This window comes from Oreochromis aureus, linkage group 19 (genome assembly GCF_013358895.1).
Source record: "Oreochromis aureus strain Israel breed Guangdong linkage group 19, ZZ_aureus, whole genome shotgun sequence".
In the NCBI taxonomy this organism is placed as follows: domain Eukaryota; kingdom Metazoa; phylum Chordata; class Actinopteri; order Cichliformes; family Cichlidae; genus Oreochromis; species Oreochromis aureus.
In genome coordinates this window covers 4,720,762-4,745,678 of record NC_052960.1, presented here as the reverse complement: position 1 = coordinate 4,745,678, position 24,917 = coordinate 4,720,762, and the positions used below count along the sequence as shown (strand labels likewise).

The 24,917-nt window shown below is 39.1% G+C and overlaps 1 protein-coding gene across 1 annotated transcript in view; it reads left to right on the top strand.

The window, feature by feature from the left end:
* sntg2 (syntrophin, gamma 2) overlaps positions 1-24,917 on the top strand; it is a 99,797-nt gene that overhangs the window by 3,776 nt on the left and 71,104 nt on the right. The window contains exons 2-4 of the mRNA XM_031732027.2: positions 22,496-22,633; positions 22,750-22,806; positions 22,950-23,007. Of these exons, the coding sequence (XP_031587887.1) occupies positions 22,496-22,633; positions 22,750-22,806; positions 22,950-23,007 (253 nt within the window). The remainder of the gene's footprint in view (positions 1-22,495; positions 22,634-22,749; positions 22,807-22,949; positions 23,008-24,917) is intronic.

The following is a 24,917-nucleotide window of genomic DNA, read 5'->3' as shown; positions in this document are numbered from 1 at the left end:
GGCATCCTCTCTACCCCAACTCAGAGGGAGCACTCCACCTTTTTTTTTTTTTTTTTAATATGACGTCAGTGTATGACGTTGGCGTAGCTATGTTTTGGATGCTGTTTCTGGAACTGAAAAATGAAGCCAAAGTCACAGAACTATGACATCACAGTAACATGACTGGTCAGTTGCAGTGGTGGATCTGGAGTAACATTAACCGTGATGACGGAGGAACACCATCAACGTGATATCTGATGCACTGAAATGTCTGTCGTCGTTTTTCTTTTTCACAAGTGCAGTATTGCACTGAGTGAATGAAAGGCATTCAAAACAATCCTCTGGATGTTTGCTGCCTTTTGTTCTGTTCTTGGTCGATAAAATGATCCCACACTGCTTCAATAATGTTGCGGTCCGGGCTCTGGGGAGGACAACTGTGTGTGTTTTTTTTTTTTATGATTTTACTGGATTGGCAATGTTTCTGAGATCATTTTTCACCAGCGTTCCAGGTGGTATTCCATGGTGGATCCAAATCTGATGTTACTTTCATAATTATGACAAAATCCCTGAGACCACTGGCTGAAATGACACAGTTTTACAGATGGCTGTAGACACTCACTGTTATACCTCTCTCCTGACCTCCTCCTGTCCATCCGCCAATAATCTTAACCAAAAAAAAAAATGGATTTGGGAACATTTCGGCAGATGGATCAGCTAATGGACCAGATGCATCTCAAAGGCCCTGCGCCAGCTCTTTGTTGTTGTTTTTTTCCCTGTTTCTTAAGGACATGGCTTTAAGATACTGTTTGTCTGAGGTACTGTTGTTAGGCCTGCCACATCATTTTTTAACAACACACGGCACAACATGCTGACAGATGCCAAATGTTTGGCTCTTTAGGAATCACCATGATGGTCCTAACGTACTATTATGCGTGTCAAATTATTATGACTGGCATTTTTTTTAAAATCTGGGGGTTTTTTGCCCATTTTTTTTTTAAATCAGGCAATAACCTTGCTTTGCTAGGTTGCTTCTTATTAATGGAAACAGTATTGGTTCATTCTTTGAGTAAGGTGCTTTTTGTGGCTGAATAATTCAAAAATCAGTGTTATGTGGCTTAAAAAAAATAGAAAAAATCCCCTGAAATATCTTCAGAAAAACTGGAGACAGCTTTAACAACTTACAGGAAAGTCTGGATTGTTGGAAGAAAAATATAAAGGAATTAAAAGAACCTTTGCACAGTACTAAACACCTCTTCTTGCAATTGTTTCACATGTTGTCGTTTTTCTCATGCAGTTACAGCATCTACTATACTTTTAGTTATTTTGGTCCAATAAAAACAAGTAGTGTCACATTTTCAGAATTCATTCAGTATCACTTCTCCTGAGATCCTTTAGTTTGAACTGGCAAGTTGGAATTTTCAGTACACTGGTTGCATCAGCTCTAAATATAACTAAAACATAGACTTTAATGAGCCATGTGTTTTGTGTGTTACAGTTTCTCATTCGCAGACTCCCCACAACAGATTCCCCCATTGACACAATGCAAACACATATACAACACAGTATTGATGTTAAAATATTGACAGTGATGGAATAATTACGCACACACAGCCTTATAGGATTATACTCACCGTTGAGGATATTGACTTGCTGGTCAACATTAACATTTACAGAGGGGGAATGCTGCAAGGACAACCGAAAGCGGAGATCAGTGCAAATGGGATTAAAAAGAGGGTGACACAGTGTTATTATCAGACAATCAAACCCAGGCTTGTCCCATTTTAAAAGCTTAAAAAAATAAGTGGCATTCATGTCACATAAAATTTCCAACCCCCTGTGGTCACCCGCTCGAGGGTTTCTCTTGGCAGGAACTGCAGAAGCTTAATTATACCCCAGTGGAGTGTGAAAGTCTGCTTTTGTATTCAGGAAGTCAATCATATTTTAACCAAATCACTCCTGTTGGAGCATGAAACATGCATTCTCTTTAACTTTTCATTTTCCCAGAGCTACTCAGGTAATTGGAAAAGACAAAATAATCAGACTTGATATTTAAAAAAATGAAATTCTATTTCTCTCTTTTTTTTAAAAAAGGTTATATTTAGTCTCTTTCATTGCCAGAACAATATTCAATTTTCCTCCTATCACTGCAGTCAGGCTCTTCAAAATGAATACAATAATTTAATGACCCTAGAGAGAGAATGCAAACATGTGGCACGTGTTGTTAGGACTGCTTCAGTCATTTCCACCTTATATTATATTAAATGTTTAGTAGGACTAAACAAAATTGTTACACTGCACGTAGATCCTTTCCTCTCAGATGGGTCCACGGTTTAATGTTAATCTCCTCATGGCATATGAGCTAATGGCAGGAACATGAGGATCCCATGAGGACTGTGAGATGGGCCAAAGGGCACACTCCAGCGTTATATCATAAATTAGTCCTTTTTTTAAGCGTATAATTAATCCCTGTAGGAAGTGCAAAGATACATATATAACACACCATCATGCACAGTCATATTCCATTATTCAACTTAGTCCAAACTCAGGCGTTAATTAAAGCTTTAATTAGACTGCGTTTTAATTTTTTAAATGTCAAGAGGATATGTAGTGTCATAAATCCTGATACATCAAAAACAAGTTGGGGCTGTCACTGTTTGTCTTGAAATGTTTCTTTAGCAAATAAAAGGAAACTCGTCCTCCACATTATTAATACCCACGGCGTTTCATTAGCATTTTTATTTAGATTCAAGGCAGGAAACTTATGCATTTTAATGTCCTCCCCATTCATTTTCAAGCGAGATACGAAGAAATCTACCTCGTCTCCTCACTGGCTGACGGCGGATTGTTGTGGACATTTTACTCACCTCTTCGAGACAAACTGCACTGAAAAAATGCAGCGAAAGAAACAGTAGCTGGGCGCCCGAGAGTCGCCCTTGAAATGGAAATAAATGAATTATGGTAATATAAACAGTCCTACATTAGTTCCTCAAAATATACATTCACCCTAGATTATTCCTCCCACAGTAGCAACATGAAAACCTTCCACTCAAACCAAACTTTCACTGCATTGTTTACAATGCATTTCATATCTGTGTGCCACTCTCTGTTTTTATTTATGCCTAATGAAGATAAAAGGATAAATTATACTCCCATTATCAACAATTTATTGAAAACCTGAAGACCAGTTGCTCTTATTTTGTTCACGTAGTTTTTCATCTCACATGAAACACACATGGGCAGATTCTTGGGGGGGGCTGTACTATCTAACACAGTTGGACCGTGGTGCTGTTCGAGCAGTAAAGCTCCGTGAGAGGAGCCTTTTCAAACAATGAATATACAATAGAGAGAAAATGCATCAAGTGGGTCTGATTCCCCATGGAGCTGCTCCGAGTGGAAGATTGAACAAGGATGATTGCAGAAGATACAACTCCACATTTCTGAGAGCTCCATCCTGGCTACAGTTTATTGACCCTCTAAGATAATGATACACAGTGAAGTCCTGATTTACCTAATATCCAAGCATTTTACCTACACAAACTAAGCTTAGACTTGCAAATATCAACCTACTGAATGATGGAATCAGACAGTTGCTTTCCTGCAGGTCCATTCCCCTTCTTTTGCTGCATATACTGTCCCACAAAGGTTTGTGAAGTAAGGATTTTGGCTGCTGCTGTTTATTTATTTTTGCTTTTTATTTATTTTTTTTATCTGGACAGGACTGCAAAGTGCTAAGCTCCCCGAGTGCCACCCAAAGTGCAAGTCCAGCACATAAGCTGCAGAAGCAAAACAAGTTTCACTTTTCTAAAGTAGAAAACCTTCTGAACAACAGATACGGCTTTTCTCTTGGTTCTATTCATGAAACTCTGCTCTCTTTTCTTTCTCCTCAGACTCTTCTTACTGTTCTTGAATGAAGTGATGGAGTCCTTTCCAGCTGTGAATTTGTTCATTATCAGTGTTTATAATTTGTTAAACACGGACAAATTATATTATTTTGTGTCAAATTAGAATCACCAGTAAGAAGAATTGACATTTAATACAGGTTCCCTATCAACACTCCACAACACTCCTGGCAGCCAATAATATAATACATTTACCCCCACATGATGCCCAGTGGTTTTTGAAAATTGAATGTGCTTCATTTAGCTTTGACCAGGGGCCTAAATTATGAAGCTCATTGCACATGTTGTTATTATTAATCTCTGGCTCTCTTCCAGTGTAATTTGTCCAGTTTCTCTCCCATTAGTCCCAGACGGTCATAACAGAAGGCTGCCCCTCTCAGAGTTTCTCCCTGTTAAAAGGGAGTTTTTCCTTCCCACTGTCGCCAAGTGCTTGCTCAAAGTGGATGATTGTTAGGGTATTCTCTGTATTATTATTGGGTCTTACTTACAACATACACATGAAGCTCCATGGGGCAACTATTCTTGTGATTTGGCGCTATATAAATAAAATTGAACTGAACATACCAGAAATATGTTTCCGTTATCTGGATTCACTTAACCTAAAATAGTTGATCAGAAATAAAAGGTCACCCAAAGCTGGTAATGAACTTTCTGAGTTAAGCCAGGGTTTCTCCCAGGGTGGTGCTGGCAGCAACTGACCAATCTAATAGGGGCATTTCACGGATCATATGAGTCTTCTTCAACTAAAAACACACCAAATGTTGATTAAAAATCTACAACTAACACAGAAAATATAAAAGTAATTTGCAACACTGTTGTAAAAGGACAAGAGATGATCATTAATGGGGTGATTAAGTGCACAGAGTGATAAAATAAACATTTTAATTCCAGTTCATTATTTTATCACTGTGTGGCTCTCAGTGCTGCCTTTTGCTTCTAAGGTGACGGCTGCACATACTGCACTGCTGTGAAACTTTAAACTAAATCCATTAAAGCTTACTGCCTAATAAAGAAGACGTGGAAATCACTTCAGTTTGACACCGATCCAAATGAAATCAATTTGATTGATTGAAATGGTATTCTTGTCTGTCCTGTGTTCCAGTAGCTGCAGTTCCACCGGAGTAAAAGTGACTTAGCAGATTAGACTCGCGCATAAAACCATTTTATACATTTTTTAAATGACCAAATTAATACATGCACATTCTCGTGACAATGTGACGCACAGTTTGCACTTCATTCTGTGGTTTTGAGTAAGGTACTACTTAACAAAGTTGTACTTAAAACATGCTCTAAATAAACGTGGCACTACAAGCCAATTTGGGACTCTCCAGAGCTCAAGATAATTCCTCGCACCAGGCTGTAAACATGCTTTTTAATGCTGTAAAGTTGGGCATTTTAACTTCAGAGTCTATAGGGACTGATTCCCTTTTACAGCCAGCCATGATTACATAATTACAATCGAGAGGTCTGGTTCAATGAGTTGAATTAGTGGAGGTGAAGCTGAGCTGACAGTTAGTGGCATGTGGAGATGGAGAGGGGGGGATTTCAGCCACTCTTCCAGTTGTTATGAGGGGGGTCATTTGCTGTAGAGACCAAAACCAGTCCGTTAACCACGTTAATTTCTGCTGCAAAGTTGGGCTGCTTACCACGATACTCTCATGATTGATTCACTTTGGAGCGAGTCTTAAGTGGCCACTCAGGGAACTGCAGTTTCTGGCGCTCTGGTGTTGGCTTCATTTTTCAGCCCCGGAGGTTGCTGCTTGTTGTTGGTGGAGATCTCTGAAATGTTCATTGCCATTTTGTTATTAGGCTTCTCTCAGCCTTGGCATCACAGCTTTGGGTTGTGAGTCCCAAACTTGGGAATTCACCTCATCAATGTTACACAGAAAAAGATGGATTTTTTTGGGTATATTTTCAAATACTTATACAGTAAATATAAAAAAACCATTTCTCGTCCTTGCTTTAACTGTAACCCTTGAAGTAAACAGTGTTCAGCTGAAGAAAAATCACACCGAAGAAGCACTTACTGTGGTTTAGCCAACATCTCTGAATCATCACCTCCTGCTGTGATCAAAGATGCATTCAAAACATGTTCAGACATGAGAATATGAATCTAATTTATCACCGTAAACTGAATGAACTGAATGACTTTGCCATATAGTGCTCTAAAAAGGGACACAATCAGTGCTGAGGTATTTACGGAGTGTTTGTTTTGCAGTAACATAGTGTTTCACCGTTATGTAAGACTGCGTCTTGATTGAAAGAAGTGAAAATAGTTCCAGTAATGTGGTAATTAGCAGCGTTTAAAGCCATGTTAGGAGAAATTACCAAAGTTGTCTCATTTAAAATGATGGATTATGCTCATCAGTACAGCTGTATCTCTGGGCTGTGTTTAATGGATTTTTTGGGGGGAAAAAATACACATTAAAATTTTTAATCTGTTTTTTTTTTCCTTTTTTTAAAAACTACAAAGTTGCCAGGGAAATTGCATGCTGGTATTTGAAAACAAGAAGTAACTCTGCCACAGTTTTTGGCATCATTTACAAAAATCTTAAGTGTGAGCAAAAATACCATCCCAGTTAAAATGCGCGCTTGCTCTTTTGCAGCGGAGCCAGATTCCTCTGTGGCATGTCGTTTGCAAATAAATGAGAATATTCTATTCTAAAATTCTATCCATCGACTTCGCCTCTTGGTTATAAATAACAGCAACTTGCAGCTCTGCTCGGATTTTAAAATTAACATGCTTTTTTAAAAGAGTTCCACGTTCTTGTGTGACTGAAGTTGTACAGCCATAGCCGTTTCCCCGCTGACACAACCCCAGGGTAGTTTTAATTGACCTCAAAAAAAGGGGGACGGGCTGAATAGAGAGCAGAGTTTTGCTTTTCATCTTCTGTTCTAAATCTGTCTGATTTTTAAATGTGAAGATCTTTTAAAGGATCCAGATGAAAGTGCTCGCCTTGACAATAGCAGTAATTGTGACACTTGTCAACATCATGGGTTCTCGTCACACACACAGCTCAGTCATTTCTGTTTAAAAAAGATATTCTTGTTTTTGGACGAGCCGCCGAGGCTGCGTGTATCCAGATATTTCTAATAGTTGTTAAGTTGACTGTGACTTGTTGGTTTTTCTTCATGCTGCTTACAGTTAAATGATGTGAACTGCTGTGATGTGGGTGTTGTGGTAACTTTCATGCATAACGTAGCTTTTAATTAGATTTTTCAGCCAAGTAAATATTTCATATGCTAACAACAGTAACAACCTCTAGGTTCAGATATAGTTTTATCGGCTCGTAGCCAGAGAGAGAATTAGGACTGGTGTCAGCTCGGGTAATCAAAACGCATGAGTCATGGCTGAAAATGTATAGAGTCCATGATGAGGGTGTGTTAATGGTAAACGGAACTGATGGAACTAAAGTATGATTCACCGGGGAGTGCTGTGAGTGGATTAACTCAAAAATATTTCACCACATTTTGCACTGTACGTACAGGTCTGGAGGACTGTTCCAGGCATTATATGACTGATCTACACAAAAAAGGGCATCTGGAGAGTGTGTGTGTTGAACTCTGGCTGCTGGCTGTGTTTGGATCAGCTGTGCGTGTGTGTGTGTGTTTGACAGTTGTGGTGCTTTTCAAGGTTATCAGTGTCTGGAAAGTTCTGCTTCCGCCACAGCTAAAGTAAACTCAAATGCCATCTCCACATCAGAAAGGAAGCTTGGAGATAGCAGAACTGCCCGTTTTATTATTAATACATGCAGGGAATCCACGCTCTGTACAGACTTCAGCTTTGATTGGTCTGGCACATAGCCAAAACTAAAAGAACAATTGTCTACTTGAAATCTTAAAAGAGGGTTTTGGGTAATATCATCTTTTTGTAATCTTTAATAATAAACATCCAGAATTGCACTCTTACTTTTTCAAGCGATTCTGTTGACTTCATCCGGCATATACTCGAGCTGTGAAGCAGCCAAGATGAAAGTCAGCAACACCAACGCTAACGCTTCAGTTTTCTGCCAGAAAAAGGTGGATTGCTCCCTCTGGGTTGGAGGAAAAGATGCTGCCCCAAGCAAGGGAATTTAAGTATTTCAGGATCTTGTTCACAAGTGATTGAAATGGTGCAGCTTAAGTGGAACAAGAAATTACTGTTGTTGCATTACTGCTGCATTGTACCAGACCAACCGAGCCGAAGGTGAATGTTTTCGTTTGCTAGTTGATTTAATTCCCCCTCCTCACACGTGGTAATGATGAAAGAATCAGATTGCAAATACAGCAGCTGAAAAGAGTTTTTTCCTTATGAGATTTGGGCTTAACTGTTGCTCCTTCATGTCCAAAGGAGACAGCGGTGGACAGTCTAATCAAGATGCTTCCCGTGCATCTTCTCTTCACGTCTTTGGGGCATTCCCAACTGAGAGACCCACAAGTCACTGGAGAGATTTTATATCTCACTGGCCTCAGAACCCTGATAAGAAACCGTTGCTGGGGAAAAAAAACATCTGGATAAACCAACTTTATATAATCAGGGAAAATGAGCAGAAGGATAAAATGAAAAATAACTTTAAACAAATGTTTGAGACAAAGCTCAACTTCCTCAAACATTGTGGTTCTGCGTGTTCATGTTAATATTAAATGTCTCAAAACTCATGTCGGTTGACTTGTCGGAGGCATTCCTGTCGTCCAGGGTTAGAATTTCCTTGTGCCAGTCATTAGGATTCAATCCTCCGGTTATTTTCTACACTTTTTTTATAGTTTAAATTTGGTTCACATATTCACTTGAGAATTTTTATTTTTTATAAAGACTTAACCATCTGGTCAAATTTGGTTCTGTTCATGAATCAGTTATTGCAAAAATTAAATTACCATCTGGCTGAGACTTAGTTTGTGTTGCTGAATATTATCTGCTGAACATCAATGTGCTGCCTTTGCCATGTGAGCATGCTTGCATACTGATGTTTGTGTGCTTGAACCTGCCGGGCAGCTGGAGTGTGTGTATTGATGTTTTTTTTTCCTCCCATGGGCCTATGTGGGTTTTCTTGAGGTACTTTAGCTTCCTGTTGGCTTGAAATCGACTAACAACCTCTCGAATAGTGTACGGGATGTTCCCCACCTTTCCTTTCCCCTGAATATGAAAACTAGAAAATGGCTTGATGGAGCTAGAAAGATTCCTTGTTCCTCAACATCTGGCTGTAAAGTGGGTTTGGCTTTTTGGAAGCTTATACCCAATGGTTGAAACAAAAACTTGCTGTCCAGTGTTAGAAAGATATGGAACGAAGGGCTTTCCAGTGCAATCTGACATGTAGCTTGGACAAGCTAATTTGTCAATAAAACTGAAAGCTGTAACATTTTGTGGATAAACAAAACCAAAATAATTTTAATGAATAGATGAGAAATAGCTTTTACGACATGGCAGATTTTTAAGTTTTTAAAACTTTTGATCTTCAATATTCGGAGTAAGTACTTGGTGTTTTTCACAGATATGAAATGTTGATTAAATGTGTTTGATGAATTGAAATATTTTAAGCCCTGTGCTCATTTATGGAGCTGCAGGTTGTGAACATTAATTAGGCTGCAGCTAAAAACTGTTTTTGCATTCTCAGGCAACAAAAGCTGATTACAGATCTAAATTGAATCTTTGAGGTTCAGTTATTTATAACTATAGTTACCTGTGAATGGGGGAAAAAAATCCTAATTACCTTTGATAAGGGATTTGAAAGGATTTGGATTCAACAAAAAGCTGAACCCCAACACTAGTTTACAAGACTGGCCTAAAGATTAGGCACTGGCGCAGGACTCAGTAAAAAGCTTTATGTTTTATTTGTAATTGAAATACTATAGCTCCACAGGGGTAGAAATACAACGGCCTAAATCTCAGCACACTCATAGGATGACGATAATATTTCGTTTCCAGTGAACAGGGAATGTGCCACTTACAGAAACGCTCGATAGCAGCAATTTTTTGCTAGAAAAAAGGCATCCTGGTGCTAGTGATCCACTGAGCATACGGTTACTTTTATGCATTGTCTGCTTTCACTTCAGTTGTGCCAAGCCAAGTACGATCTCACTCTGGTTCACTTCAAGTCTGAAAAGTGTACTTTACCCACTCCCAGTGGAGCCTATACTGTGATACCCTGGTACAAACACCATAAACAGTTGAGATAATGGTTTAGACAGTTTGCAGCCTCTGTCTCACACAATTTAGAGGTGCTGTTTCTTCCAAAAATTGTGGTATTTTTCTTGAACCCTGTTTCACAGTTTTATCTTTTTGTAAAACAACTGTTGTGCATTTGGTCTGGCAGAGCAGCAGTGTGCTTTTCTTTAAGGAGCATATTCCACAGATATTCCCAGATGTGTAGCGAGCTGTGCGCGTTATGAATTACATTGTGCAATCTACTAGTTTAAAACATCTACCAGACTAGGATGTGTTGTTCCACAGTGGTTCCAGCAAAAGCTCCACACTCTTCATTGAACTAAGTGCTGTTGTATTGGCTGTGAGATTTTCAATGGGCCATGCATTGATTTGTTCCTGAAATGATTCAAAATAAGTCTCACCAGCACTGTGGCCAATTGTAAACGTGTAGTTTAGTGGTTTAGTGCACAAAACCTGATTTAAGATGTTGATGCTGTATTCAGCAGTTGCAAATCTTCTGCTGCAGACACTAAACTTTTAAAGCGGAAAAGTATGTCTGGGTATTTTGAGGTATTCTAGACTAGCCTCTAGGGAGACCTTGGTCCATAACTATAATACTTAATATTGTTTTTTGCTTTCTGAAAATGGTTTAAATTATATCAAACTGCATTAGTGTCAAGCTCTAGGTGTTGCTAACCACCTACAGTGTTGGTGGGCCAAATCAACAACAGCACCCCAGATTGAATAAGATTGGATAAGCAGAAGAAATTTATAATTTATAAGAAAAATAAAGTTACAGTTAAAATGCTGTAAAATGCCGCAGTAAACTTCAAGGCTATAGCTTCCCTCTTGGGCATTTGTTTGTGAATGTTTCAAGGACATTCACACTTGATTAAGTCATTCACTCCTAATTGGAGTTTTTAATGGTTTAAAGGCTTAATAAATAAATCCTGAAGCTGACAACAGTGCAGGGCTCATAGAAGTAGTGATCTAATTCAGATTGTTGGTAATCATTAATGTTAAAGAGAAAATACTTTAAGTTTTAGGGCTCTGTGTGTCACAAAGAGCTTTGACATTTTCAGCCAAAGATATTAAAGTCAGTTTTATTTCCCGTATCTGCCTGGTCTTAAGTGATACAGTTATAGTCATCAAATCAAAATGAATCAAATGTGAACTCTGCCTCTCTTCAAGTGCATCACTGATGTGATGAGTTCATCAGCACTCCTCCTGACCAGTGTGACCAATCTGTTTAATGACCAATGTCATATTGCTCTCCGATTTATTTACCCCCGAGAGAATGAACCAAGTACTTTAGTCAACGTACTTAGTACGTTGACTAAAGCTCATCCTCGACCTTCTGTGAAACACAACTTCTGTTCTTTCACTCCTTCGACAGCCCTGCTGAGATTTTTTTTCCTGTTTCACCTCGTTTTACCTGAGGAAAAAAGAAAAAAAACTATCAACAAAACGCTTAAGGACCTCTGTTGGGTAAAATCTCTAAAAAGCAAGTTGGTTGTGTTGATTTTTAAAACTAAACCTATATATATTTCTTGCCCCCATGTAGTAATACATTTGAGCTGTTCTTTGAAAATGTTATTCATAATTAATATCACTGTCTTCAAATGAATTGTAGACAACTGAGATCTTATGCAATGTATCTGGCTGATGCTGTGATCTCAGATTTATCTCATCTTCTGTGTGTGAAGATACCCCCCATCTAAACTAATCGATAATACATGTTCACCCTCTGGCAAATTCGTTCTTTCATTTCTACGCAGACAACTTTATAAAAGTTTAACTTTGATTTTTTTGCCCAATTTTACTCATTCATTCAGTACTACTGAGAATATGGTGGCCTTACAAATCAAATACAGCATGGCGCTTCTGTAAATTTATCTAATTTGTCCTTTTAGAAGATTTTATTGTTCACTTTTGGTGATGACAATTAGACTAAAACTGGCTTTTAAAAATCTGTAGCTGTAGCTACATCAACTTGGACCTGGTCAGACTTTTGAAGGGAATACCAGTGAAAGTGAATGATGCCATTGTTTGACATACAACAGGGTGGAAAATATCGTCAGAGACAAAGCATTACCTCTTTGTAAATCACCTTGTGATTGCTTCGGTTGTTACTGTAGCAGATTGATATCCTGTAGTTTGAATGGAAGACACTGACTTGTTTGCAAACACTTGCTATGTACTCTCCGCTCTGTAGTGCTTGGAAAAAGTGTGACACAAACCAGGGCCCCTATCCCTAAAGAATCTTTGTGCAAAAAGTGGCTCCTAGCGGCCAAATTCTAAGAAAATTCTCAGAGCCGTGACGTTTTCTTAGAATTTCCCCTAAAAGTGACACGACAATCCCAGTTAATATAAAAGCTATTCCTCAAGATTCCTAGCGCTTAAAAGGGCTCCTAAGGCGAGATCTGCTAAGAGCAGGGAAGAGGACTTTTAGTGGCTTAGGAGTTCCCCTAAGCAGCTGCACAAAATTTCCAACAGAAGAGGCAGGAGAGATACCTTTATGTTCGTTCACCAACTGGGCCAGCAACAAACCTTGCTCCTCAGTCCAGTTCGGCTTGCGAGTCCTTTTTTTCTCCATTTTCTGTGTTTGTAGGATATTTGTTAACAAGCCTTTACAAATAGACCAGCCAGCAATCACAGACATTGATAAAAGCTGAGCCGTGTTACCCTCGTTAAGACCACACTGGGACTTGTAACGTGATTTCTTCTTCATTAGGGACAGCCCCTTGAGATAGGCCATCTTGTTTTCAATGGGGTCCATATGGGAGTGAAAGTACAAAATATGCCAGCTAGGATATTGATATGAGCAAATAAGACACGAATCATTATTTGAACAGGGTGTAATTAGTTTAAGTTTTCACATATTTTAGATTCTAATGTTAGGCTATAACCCCTACAGCTTACTATTCATTTTCCAGATATTTTCTTGAATGTGAAATATTATTTACAATTACAGTCAGCATAAGATTAGAGTGTATAATTATGTTTATTGATTTGAGGGTACATCCTTTGCTCATTCTCACCAAAAGCTCATTTCCATCAAACTTGTAGGATCAACCAATCACGGCTTTTGAAATGATGACTCATACCTAGCAACGGGGTCAACCACACCTCCTCACTAAGATAGGATTTTCCATCCATTCCTTGCTCAGAGTTCACTGAAAATGTTCTGGAATCACTTCTAAGCTAAAACTCCTGGCAAGGAATTTTGAGGTTAAGTTAGGAGCTCTCTGAGAGGATTCTCAGAATCTTTAGGGATACGGGCCCAGAAATGGAGAACTTTTGCCTTCAAAGTAAAAGCTGTGACATTTGAATGCAAAAGGCAAATGGTTTCTGTTTATGATCTACGTTTGACAGTTTCACAACTGCTTGGCGAGTAGTTTGCAAGTGTTTGCAGACAAGTTGGTGTTTTCTATATAAACTACTGACAACTGTAGCAACCTGCTAGCTATCAAAGCAAACACAATCAGGCTTAGGTGCAGTACAACATACGTCTTTGTGCCCAGTTTCACATTAGTGACTGCCAGCAACCATTGGCCAAACCGATCGGAATACATATTTTCCCTCATAACCAGTGACCAGTGAATGGGACTCAAGTGAACAAATCTACAGTGACTTCTTGCCAGTGGGTCAGGGAATACACTTATGCACTCATGTATAAAGGTGTACCTCACTTAAATTTGGCCAATCTTGCTTCCAAGGTTACCTCTGGACCATTTCCAGCTCTGTTATTTTTAATTTACTTTGCCACTTGATCATTAAAACTAGGAAATGGCAACAGTGCCAGAGTTGAAAAAAATAACCTTGAAGAATGTTGGAGGGAATCAGGAATATGAAAAACGTCCACCTTAACAGATATTATACGAGATAACGGGGGAAACACTATTGATAGCCATCGTCTTTCACTGGAATCGAATAACTTTAAGTAGTTACTTTATGAAGAGTTTTGCCATGAATCTTAAGAAATCCTTTGTTTTATATTTGTTCAGCTTCATAGCTTTCAGAGTCCCCCAGTCATTATCACAGCTTGGATGTCGTAATCAAAGTAAATGCAACATGAATGCAGCGTTGGTGATAGAGCTGTGACGAACACTGCCTGCCTGAACTGACTGAACTCACAGTTTCAGTGTACTTCAAAGTCAGCTGGCCAAATAAAATACAATTGCAAAAACAGGAATGATGCGTTAATTATCCTTTCAAATATTGAATGATCATCATGCTGAAGTAAAAAACAAACAAACAAACAAAAAAAACACTTGCATAGCTTTTTTGTTATTTAAGAACCACAAACAAGTATCTCAGTTTCTCATTGTTAAGTGGATTCAGATTCAATAAAATGTCTCTCAACCTTGAGATAATCCAGTAAAGAGGCGAGTTAGGCGTTGAAATCAACAACCCACTGAACCAGTGAAGGCTTAATGTGAACATCTTCTGATATGTGCTTTTAATCTAATTTGTCTACATTGTTAACACTGGGTTGCTGTAAATAATAGTCTGAAGTTGCTTTCTTTCAGCTTTTTAAAAGAAAATATATTTGCCAGGCCTCCCCAACAATGTCTCTAAAATACCAAAAAGGAAGAAATAAAATAAACCTGCTTATTTTGCTTCACAAGCACAGGTTCATTGCAGGGCTGTTGTACTGGATTGTATTAGATGTCTGCTTCACTCTCACAGTTTTTATTTCAAAGGGGAAAGAGGACACAATTTGACCACAGTCAGCATGATGAATATGATATGCTGTCACAAGATTTTAACTCAATTCAGCTTTGAATATACTGCAAAGAAATGCGGTTTTGCAAAGCCTGTGTGATATGAATGTTGAAAGTAGTTTTCTTTCTCCAGATTAAAGACTTTCTGACAGACTGCCTAAAGAGAATATGCAACGAGCTTGCGGTGTCTTACAAGATTGTTTTGTGTACAGGTGTCCCACAGGGCTGTTTTCTTTTTATGCTCTATCATTTTCAAGCTACACAATTGAGATAAGGTGGCAAAACAGTACCGCAATAACCATAACAGACTGCATGATACCTTTATGATTTTATGGCAGGGCTTAGGCAAATCTCTGCAATCTTCATATGACACATACTTTTAAAATTCAGATTCAGTGGTTTGGCGCATTATAATGGTCTAAATAGTGATGGTCTGAGCTGCACTTTAATGGTCCCAAATGCCTTCACACAGTTCCTATTTCCCACACGTTTACCTACATCCTAGGGAAAAAGGTGCCCATTGCTAAATACTTTAATATGCAGTTAATCCATGTTCACCATAGGAATCCACAACATCCACTGCTAGACTTAAAAAGTCAACCAAAGGTAATGGATTGTGTTTTTTGTGCTTTTAAAGGGATAATTCACTATTAAGATGAGCCTGTCAATCCAGTTAAGTACCTCATTTAGCAATACCCACAAGTTATTTTAGCATACAACCACGGATCATTACATGCCGAGGCTTAAGAGCATCACCCCGGCATATTTGCTAGATCTTTACTATTTACAGCAACGTGACTCGGTGAGGATATGAAAATGCCACTTGTAACGACAGCTCAACCTTTGTGCATCTTACTTTCCACCAGTATGTTTGTGGAAATGGTGTCTGCGCTTTAATTCCTGACGACTTTTCCATAGCAGTGCCAGCATACTCGGGATTATCTTCCTTTCTCAATCCAATAATTAACATAATTTACTAAATTAAGTTCTATTTGTTATGAACTCAAACTAGCAACTGAGCCAATGGATTCATTGGCTGTGAGTGCAATTGGAGTTGTCGTCACCTCCTTGTCATTAAAAGCAACACAGGTTTAAGGCGTTACTTTATCAGGTCTGCAGGATCTCTCCAGGTCTATGGATTAATTTAAGAAACTGGAAGCTCGTCATTGATGGTGAATTTCGGTTGTACCTACGACCCAGACCTGGTCATAGGTACAGCCATCTGAGCAGAGACACCCAGACCTGTGAGAGAGAGCTTTTCCTACTGATAAAGACCTCTCACATGGCCAGTTGTACTATACTAACCAAGTTGTGATAGTTAAAAAGTTAAATGCTGGAAAAGTTCCTGTTTTTCAACATCTGATGTAGAAATCTGTATTTTTTACAGTGATTACAGAGTAAGAGAAAAAGTGTTTTTTGTGAATTAACATTGTTGCAATGACATGCCAGAGCTGCTTCTGTAATTTTGCACATTTATTTCTTACAATTTAAGTTCAAAGAGTCATCCTGACAGATGCGTTTCATTTACTACAACAGCATTTCGTCATCATGTACGAAAACTGGGACATTAAACCGTTTTAAATGTCTCACTGATTAAATGTGTAGTTAAGTTTCTTTAAATCGACAGAAATGGAAGTTTCACTGGTCTGGCTCACCTCAGTTTAAAATAGGTTGTATGTGGCCCCATAATGTAAAAGGAGCTTGACATACTGTAACAGCAGTCTGGCGAGGCGGGAGCGGCTAGCAGGTCCAGCGGGCATGTGGTGTGGAGGTTAGCTGAAATACCCGAAGCCAGTCGGTTAAATCCAATAACAGACCTTTATTTGCCGTCAGCAACATAAGACCATACAAGCCAGGTCTCCACGGCTCTACTCTGTCCGTACATACATGTGCGGGGATCGGTAGTCGCCGTCGCCAGTTGGTCACAACAGTAAGGTTTTTTGAGAGAAGGAACATGAGCAGCATGAAAATGGATGCCGCTAACAACACACACCCACTAGGAGACTCCCACAACTACTACAATAGTAGGGCAACCCCCCCTAGTGGTGCTATAACCCAAAAGGGTTGTTACAATACCTGCTGGTCTCCTCCCAGCTGGCCCCAAACACCTCACCTAGGTGATGCTCCCCCCATTTTATTTTTAAGGGAGAGCTCAGCCACCCTACGAAGAAAGCTAATTTCTGCTGCTTGCGTCTGCGGTCTCAACCAGTAAACCAACAGTTTAGCTTTTATACTCAGCTCTCTTGGACGTGACAGACTGGCACAGCGTCCGTTACTGCAGATGCTTCACTGATCTGTCAATCTCCCTCATCCTCCTCCTTTCGTAAACAAGACCCTGACATTCTTGAACTCCTCCACTTGGGGCAGATACTCATTCCCAACCTTGAGTGGGCACACACATTAGCAATGAGTAAGCATCAGTTAGCATAATGTAAAAGGACCCTTCTTTTATCTTGTGGCCATTAGCATTGGAAGCCTTTTTGTCTGTTCTAAATGGACTGTTGCTTGCATAGCTCCTTTTTTCTGAGCGGTCAACACTCGCTGAGCAAATAAAACCAGCGGGTCTAGGTTGTGTCAGCCGTCAGAATGGATTTCAACTTTCAATGGTACACTGCAAGAAAACTGCACAGTGCAAATTATTAGTGCTGAAGATGTCAGATGATACATTTACTACCTCTGCAGATCACCAGTGCCATTTAAATTCCTTCTTCATGATGATTTTAATTTGGTAAACAGGTTGGAGTGATAAAAAGATAATTAAGCCTCAGCTAAAAAATTCAATTTCAGCACTTCTGAGAAGCGCTGCAGTGCATTAACACATAATGTTGAGATGGTGATTAGTGTACATTGATTTGGCAGCTGTTTCCTGATACCTGAGGTGTTTCAGTCCTGTATCTACAGCTGAAGCAGCAGAAGCTCTCCATGGCCACCGTTTCTTAAATTGTGCATAGAAAGATTTGTAAAAGAAAATTGGTATTTGTCACATGAATGTGTTGTGAACCTTGTACACACAGCTGCATGTGTTCAGCTTTAAACTCCTTTATTTACTGTCCCTGAAGTTTCCACACAATTACACACTATGCTGCATTCTGTTTGTAAAACCGACGCACTGATATATCAGCTGAACATCCCCATCAGCAGATTTCATCCTTGCTGACTGATATGACATTTAGCAACGGCACGGTCTGATGTAATCTGTTATGTTCAAAGATAGTTTGATGAAGAGCTGACAGACTTAAAAACAGGAGATTTCTTTGTTTCAGAAACAAAATAAACCAGTAGGTGGGAAAAAAACAGTATTTTCATTGGCTAAAGGCCAAGTTTGTATTTATTGAAACTTCACAATCTGTGCGTTCTTGTTTTCCACTAAAGCGAGCTCAGCTGCGACCTTCTTTATTTGAGTGGCATGCATGCGTGCCTTTTATGAGTTGTACTCACCTAAATGATCTCTAATTTGTGAACTCTACTTATTTTCTTAGCGCCTGTGTGGATGTCTCGACATTTATTGTGATTGCACTGAGAGTTCCTTTTGCACATCTCTGCGAGGGGCATCTGCCTACACTTGATCGTCGATGCTTCCAAATTTATGCAGGATATTATAAAGACAAATCACCTTCTGTGTGTGGAAACTGTGACACGCACAGGCTCCGGGTTGCTCATGGTTATTGTTCTTGTCTGGCTATTGCTTGCATCATATTAGCATGAAGTTGATCCTTTAACTTGCTTCTGTAGTGTAGCTTGGGTCTGCTCAGCAGCACACAGCTGCCATTCAAAGTGAAGAGTGGCTATGGCCCCATTTAAAGTTTGGATTTTCATTTTGGAAACTTGTAAATCTTTTGATTTAACAGTTTGTGTTTTGCTATATTAAAGTGCAAAATAACTAGTTTTTCATCACTTCTGTAATGTCAGCAGCAAAATAAAAACGATATTAAACGTCTTTGTTCCTACTAGACTCAGCGCCCTCACAACAATTATGTAAAGTTTATGGAGTTGAAATTGTTTATGTTTGAATGTCATGTGTGATTTGCACTTGACAAGACCAAATGCATTTTTTCTGTCAGTTTATTATACAGTGTTATTATTTAGAGTTTTACAGTGCTGTCATTCAACAAGAAACAATAAGGGCTGCACAAAGGGAGCCGGCTGAGAGGGTGGGCAGTGACAGAGTAGAAAGAAGCAAGAGGTGAAGCTGGTTTCCTTTGTCATTTCAGCAGCGACGCCGACTTCTTCTGCTGCGTTCGGCTTTAAACGTTTAGACTGTTTTTGTCCTTTGAATGTAGCCGCTGCTCTCCTGCTGCAGTGGCCGTATATTTCCACAAAGCCTTCATTTATATTCCGTCTTCCTTAGTGGCAACTGAGCTCGACCTTCATTCTCAAGTCTCTCAGCAGAGAATTGGTTGACCCCACTCACATAGTGATTGTGACCTTTTCCCACTCTGATCACTTAAGAGCGCATCATCTATGAAAAGGTGAATCTTCTGCTGCTCTACAGGAATTTGGGCATCACAGCAAAACAGTCCAGCAGCACTGTGTCTATTTTGAATTTAATTTGTGTCTCTCACTTTTTAATGGATCAAAGTCAAAAAGGACATAAAAATGATATGGTGCTGATTTAAAGGCACTTTTCCCAGTGCTCTGCTTATAATCATCATTGACGTGGGAGCCAATTGATACCACTTAAACAAAAAGGTTTTAGCCTCTGGTTTCCTTGAGTGTCAAATGAAAGAGGCCGGACACGATGAATGAGATGCGGCAGAAATGTGAAACATTTCTGGTTTTGTGAAGCCTTAAATGCGTCGTTTTTGATCGGAGACTCGCTGTAGTAGTTTGTGTTACTGCGTTTAGTCTGCTGTGTGTATAAAACCCTTTAGTTCACAGTCACGTCACTTCAACTAACAGGCAATTGTTTTTCCATCAAATGTAGACTATTGTTTTTTCATTTGTTTATATGCCAGATCATCCATCAATCTTATTGACTCTCTTGGCTGAATTGTGATGAAGCTTTGGGAAATAACGTAACTCACTCCATCAATTCAGCCTTTTCAAACAACCAACATGAGCGGGGAGGAGGTTTAGAGGGGGCATAATTGTTTGTCTTTATGATGTCTTGCATCACAGATTATGAAGTGTTATGACTAGACCTACAGGAACAATGTATTTCAGCCCTCTGTGGTACCATTTTAAAAACGATATAGACTGGTGGAGCTTTCATCAGAACGCAGTGCTCTCCGGGCTCTTCTCTGGGGCATTTGCTTGAATTTTCTTGTTTCTCCAAATATGAAAAACATGCTGGGTTAATTCTTACACCACGACTGGCTGCCCATCCTAATACTTAGAATGTGTTTGGAATAAGAGTTTTCCTGCATTCAGCTTCATTTTATGTCGAGCCTGCTAGTAAAACTTATTCAAAAGTGTATCCAAGAATTCCCTCAGTGTCACTGAAAGATGCAGAGTAGCTGAACTTATTTGAAAAGTAATGACGGTCGCTGCAGGTAATGTGCACTTTATTCGAACATTTATGGTGTTAGACCCAAAGCAATTCCCTAGTTTACCGTTTTCAGAACTGACTTGTATATGGGCTGATGGAGCTATTTCTATGGGTTTATAAAATGCGGTTGAAGCTTCAATGTATGTGAAGCTAAGCTTAGTTATTATTATTAACTTTAGTTTAAATGCACAGACACCAAATTGCTTCCAGCTGAACTCTGGCATCTCCATGCAAACATGTTACCGCGCGGAAACACTGTCTTCCATTAATCTCAGTAACTGCGTGTGGATGGATGCTTTTTGTTAGGCTTTGATTGTGGTTCAAAACTGAAATTACACCATCTACTGCCACAAAATGTTGTTTCTATATTTTCTGAATGCTTGCCCAGCAAACATTTTGAAGCTGAGTAACCCAGCTGGTGATGGATTCTCAATATCTACCCATGGTTGGAAAACGGTTCCAAAATGAAAGGCCTGATGACGTTGATCCCTCCCATTGGCTCCCGATGTTTCCACCTATCATATCATAGTCTTGTAGCCAGTGGGTGCCCTCCAGGGTCAATGCCTTCAAGGCCTTTGGTCATTTTGGTTGCCGAAGCACCAGATTCTCTCAGAGCAGGGTACTGGTAGTCTGTTAATGTTTTTTTAGCGTAAGATTCTTATGTTGCTTCTTTGTGCTTGTTAATTTATTTTTTCCCTTTGTGTCATTGTCTTGTGTTACATTTCCCAACAGGTTTCCTGTGGTCATCTTTTTCTCTCGTTCCACTGGTTTGTTAGGGAGTTGAAGCACAGGACTGTAACTTTTTTTTAGACAAAGTTTAAAGTTAGTTAGGTGTTTTGTGTTGGGGTTGCTGTTGTGTTGTCTTTGGCTCTCCCAGAAGCCAATTTATGCAGTTTTTGACATTGTGCCAGTAAATAATTTCCACATGACCCAAACAGCCTCCTCAAGTTTCTCCATCTAGTATTCTGTTACTTTCCGTACCAATAGGCTCATGTGGGGAATGTAACAATTTGTATCACAGGGTCAATAAATCAGGTAAGAAAGGTCACTGTAACGGGCCGACATGATAAGTTCACCATGCAACAACTGAAACGGAATTTAAATGCACATAAATGTAACTAGTGTAACAGTGTTGTTTCCATTTAAAAATGCTACTTTGTATACATGCAGAAGACGTTGCATGGCTGCGTGCTCACATACTTTGAATTTCCTCATAGTAACAATCTGTTTAGTATTTCTGTATTTGTTAAGCGACACTTTATTCTACATTAAAATGTCAATACCTGCCTGTTGTTTGGTTTTTCTGTTTGTGCCATGACCAGTTTTGACCTTAAATGCATTTGATGGAAATCAACAGACTCCCTGAATTTTTGAGTGAATGGTGAAAGATTGGTGCAGAAGTAGACATGGCTTTTGTGAAACCCAGAGAGTGAGCTGATGAATTTTACAGTTACAATTTCTTATAGTGGCAAAATTTTTCCAACTGTTTATTACTCCAAACATTTTACACTGAAATTCCAGTTACTGACCCGTTATTGGATCAAAACCTCAGCTTGTTTGAAAAATACTTATTTAGGTTCCTCTTCTGTATTTTGTTAGTCTTAATTATACAGGTATTATTTAGTAGTTAGCATACAATAAACCAAAGTGGCAACAATTATCTTTTTAGAATTTCATGGCTGCTAGTAACTTGGCCTAAACACAGTTTATCTGTTTAGGGATGCAAACATAGTTTGATAGCATTTTTCAATTTCATCATTTGAGCAGAGAGCCATATCGTTACAAACAGTATTGTTTGACAGTCTTTTGCTTAATCAAAAGGTGAATAATTTGAGATTGCTGCATCTTTGATTTCTGTTGATATTTTCAGATAATGATACTGAACAGAAAGAGAAAAGCGTTAAATTTGAGCTGCACTGCATTCAGTTTTCAGATGTTTGAAGGTTCTTCATCTACAAAGAAACAGAAAAAGCGTGAACTGTAACGTCTGTGCTTCTTTGATCCGGCTGACTGTTGTCATTTCTGTCCTCAAAGTTAGACTTTCTGGCACAACTGCCTGAACTTTTGTGTATCTCTCGTTTTGTAAGGTAGAAACACTGAACTGAAAGAACGAAATCCTTACACTAAGGTTTCACAATGTCAGGCAAAACCAATTAACCCAAAACTAGACCAGTAGAACGGGGTGCACAAATGGCACGTTGAGAAAAGAGGATTAAAATGTTCATTGTCTACGTAATTGCTCTGCTTGGCAAAATGTCAATGTTCTTCTCAATTCCAACAGACAAAATCTGGAATTGCTTTGCTGTACAATGAGGAGACCAACAATACCTATGATGTCTGCCTGAAATTGACCAAAGAGGTATTAACCATACAGAAGCTGGATGTGGTTTGCACGAGTGGAAGTGAATCCCAAGTAAATGTAAGTGCACCCGAGGCCTCCAGGCTCGCTTTTTGTAATTCATGCCGCATAACTCCAGCATACTTTTCAATGTTCACAATATCCTTTTGCCAATAAGAAACTCCCACTTTCTAAAGCACAGAACTGTTGTACTGCGAAGACAAGCGACCGGCGGTCTGGGCTTAAGCATCAAAGTAAGCAGATAAGTTTTGAGACTACAGTGGAAATGAAAGGCTTTGGGTGGCAGAGATGGCTGTTTGAGAAAACTGTTTTGGCAGCAAATTTTACCACCCATACTCAGAAATGCACATCCTCATCTTTCTCTCCTGCTTTTCAGGGAGGTGCAGAGCACAACGTGCCAGTGGTTATTTCAAAGATTTTTAAAGATCAAGTAGGTAAGAAAGCATTTCATCTCACTGCTTTAATGTGGCGTTGGAAATGGTTTTCAGTGTGCTGTTCAGTTTCACGGTTCAAAGTGATTACAGACATAATAAATTATTATTATATTGGTTCTTAAATTGACAAGATTTGTCTATAAGATTAAAAAAAGTGGTTAAAAATAAAAGTCTCAGTTTGATAGCATCTTTTATTAAAAAAGACATTGTTACATTAGAATACATAAATGAATAAATTAAAAAGAAGGCTTGGAAGAGAAGACTGATGTTAACGCTGAAGGTCATGTTTAGCCTAGCTTAACCATTAAAATTAAGTTAGCCAACACGTGTAATGTGTGACTTGAGCTGTTTTTATACATGCAGTGCTTTTAATGAACTTTTTTGTTTTTAGGAATTCACCAAAAGAGGCGCATGAGAAGAATGCAAATCCCTGAGTGTGTGTGATGTTGGGTTTTGCTTGTTCAGTTCAGACAATTCCCAGCCATAAACCACACTGTAGATATTTCCCGTAGTGCAAAGTGCCCAAAATGGGTTATTTCCTGCTGTGTGATACAAGTGAGGCAGGACAGTTGCAGAAAATACCCCAATCTGATTCTTACAAAATTATCTGCACAGCATGAGTTTGTAATGAGTTTTAATTTATCAGGACGCACTGCAGTGCGTATAAAGTCATTTTCACATGTGAACGTCAGAGAAGTTAAACACAGACGCGAATAATCAGTTTGAAATCTGACACACAGAAAATCATCTACAACACATTTAGGAAACGTTACAGAACATGTATGAGACAACTGCACAGGACATATAAATAAATTGTATGCACAATTTTTACATGGTGCATAGACTGTATATAAAAGATGGATGCATAACTTGTTTTTGAAGCTTCAAGCTGTTGTTTTGGCTGTTTTTTTTTTTTTTTTTTTTTTTTTTTTTTTAAATGAAAAGATGACAAAACAAAAGGTCAAATGCATTTCACACACATACAGTAGCACTTTGTCAATCACAAGGCAGCCATGCCCCCATCACACTATATTTTCTAAACTCCTCTAAATGGGACCATAACTTTTAAAGTGAATGCGGTGATGTATTGAAGATGACTTAATGAGATAATGACCTTATTATGAATATGTTCACTGAGAAGTCTTTTCCCACAGACTAAAATCTGGCTTCTGTTTGTAAACAACCTCCAAGGTCATGCAGATCTGAGGCGCCTCAGAACCAGCTTTGCTTTATTAGGACCCTGCATCCAACGTTTATATACAGTCTATGATAGGAGAGCATTAAGCTGTTCCAAAGCGTCCTGAGACTTTTTCCCAAATCTACAAGTCTATCGTAGCCTCTGTTGTCATGTCAGACGAACCACCCTCCATGTGTCTGTAAGCGAAATAACAAAAACAGCTCAATTACTGGCCGATATGGACACAACTATTTCTTAACTGATGTTCCAGAACCTTGGCCTGCCGGGCTGCGATAGTAAAACACAGATGAGACGGTCACAGTTGCTCCATGTGTTTTTGTCTGTGGATGGCTATAATGGTGTGAAAATGGAAATGGGACTGAAAATTTTATTTACAAAGAGGTGAGAGGCAGAGCTGCCGATGCTTACCGCCTCCCCGTGCCGAGTAAGCAATTAGTAAATGTAAATAAATATTGGATTTTTGTTTTTGTCGTCAGGATCTGTGGATTTTCGTGATTATTTTTTTTCTCTGTGTATTCAGTGACTTTTTTCCCCGTTCCCCCCGTGATCAGGAAAAATGAAAGCTCTGCTGGTAACCCCGTTGTCCCCGTTCACTGCACCCAGCTGCACAAAACTCCCCCTAAAAACCGCAAACATCTGCTCTTTGATTGCTTTAAAGGTTGTTAAAGGCAACTTGACATGACGGGTTTTTTCCTTTCGTTTCAATCCAATT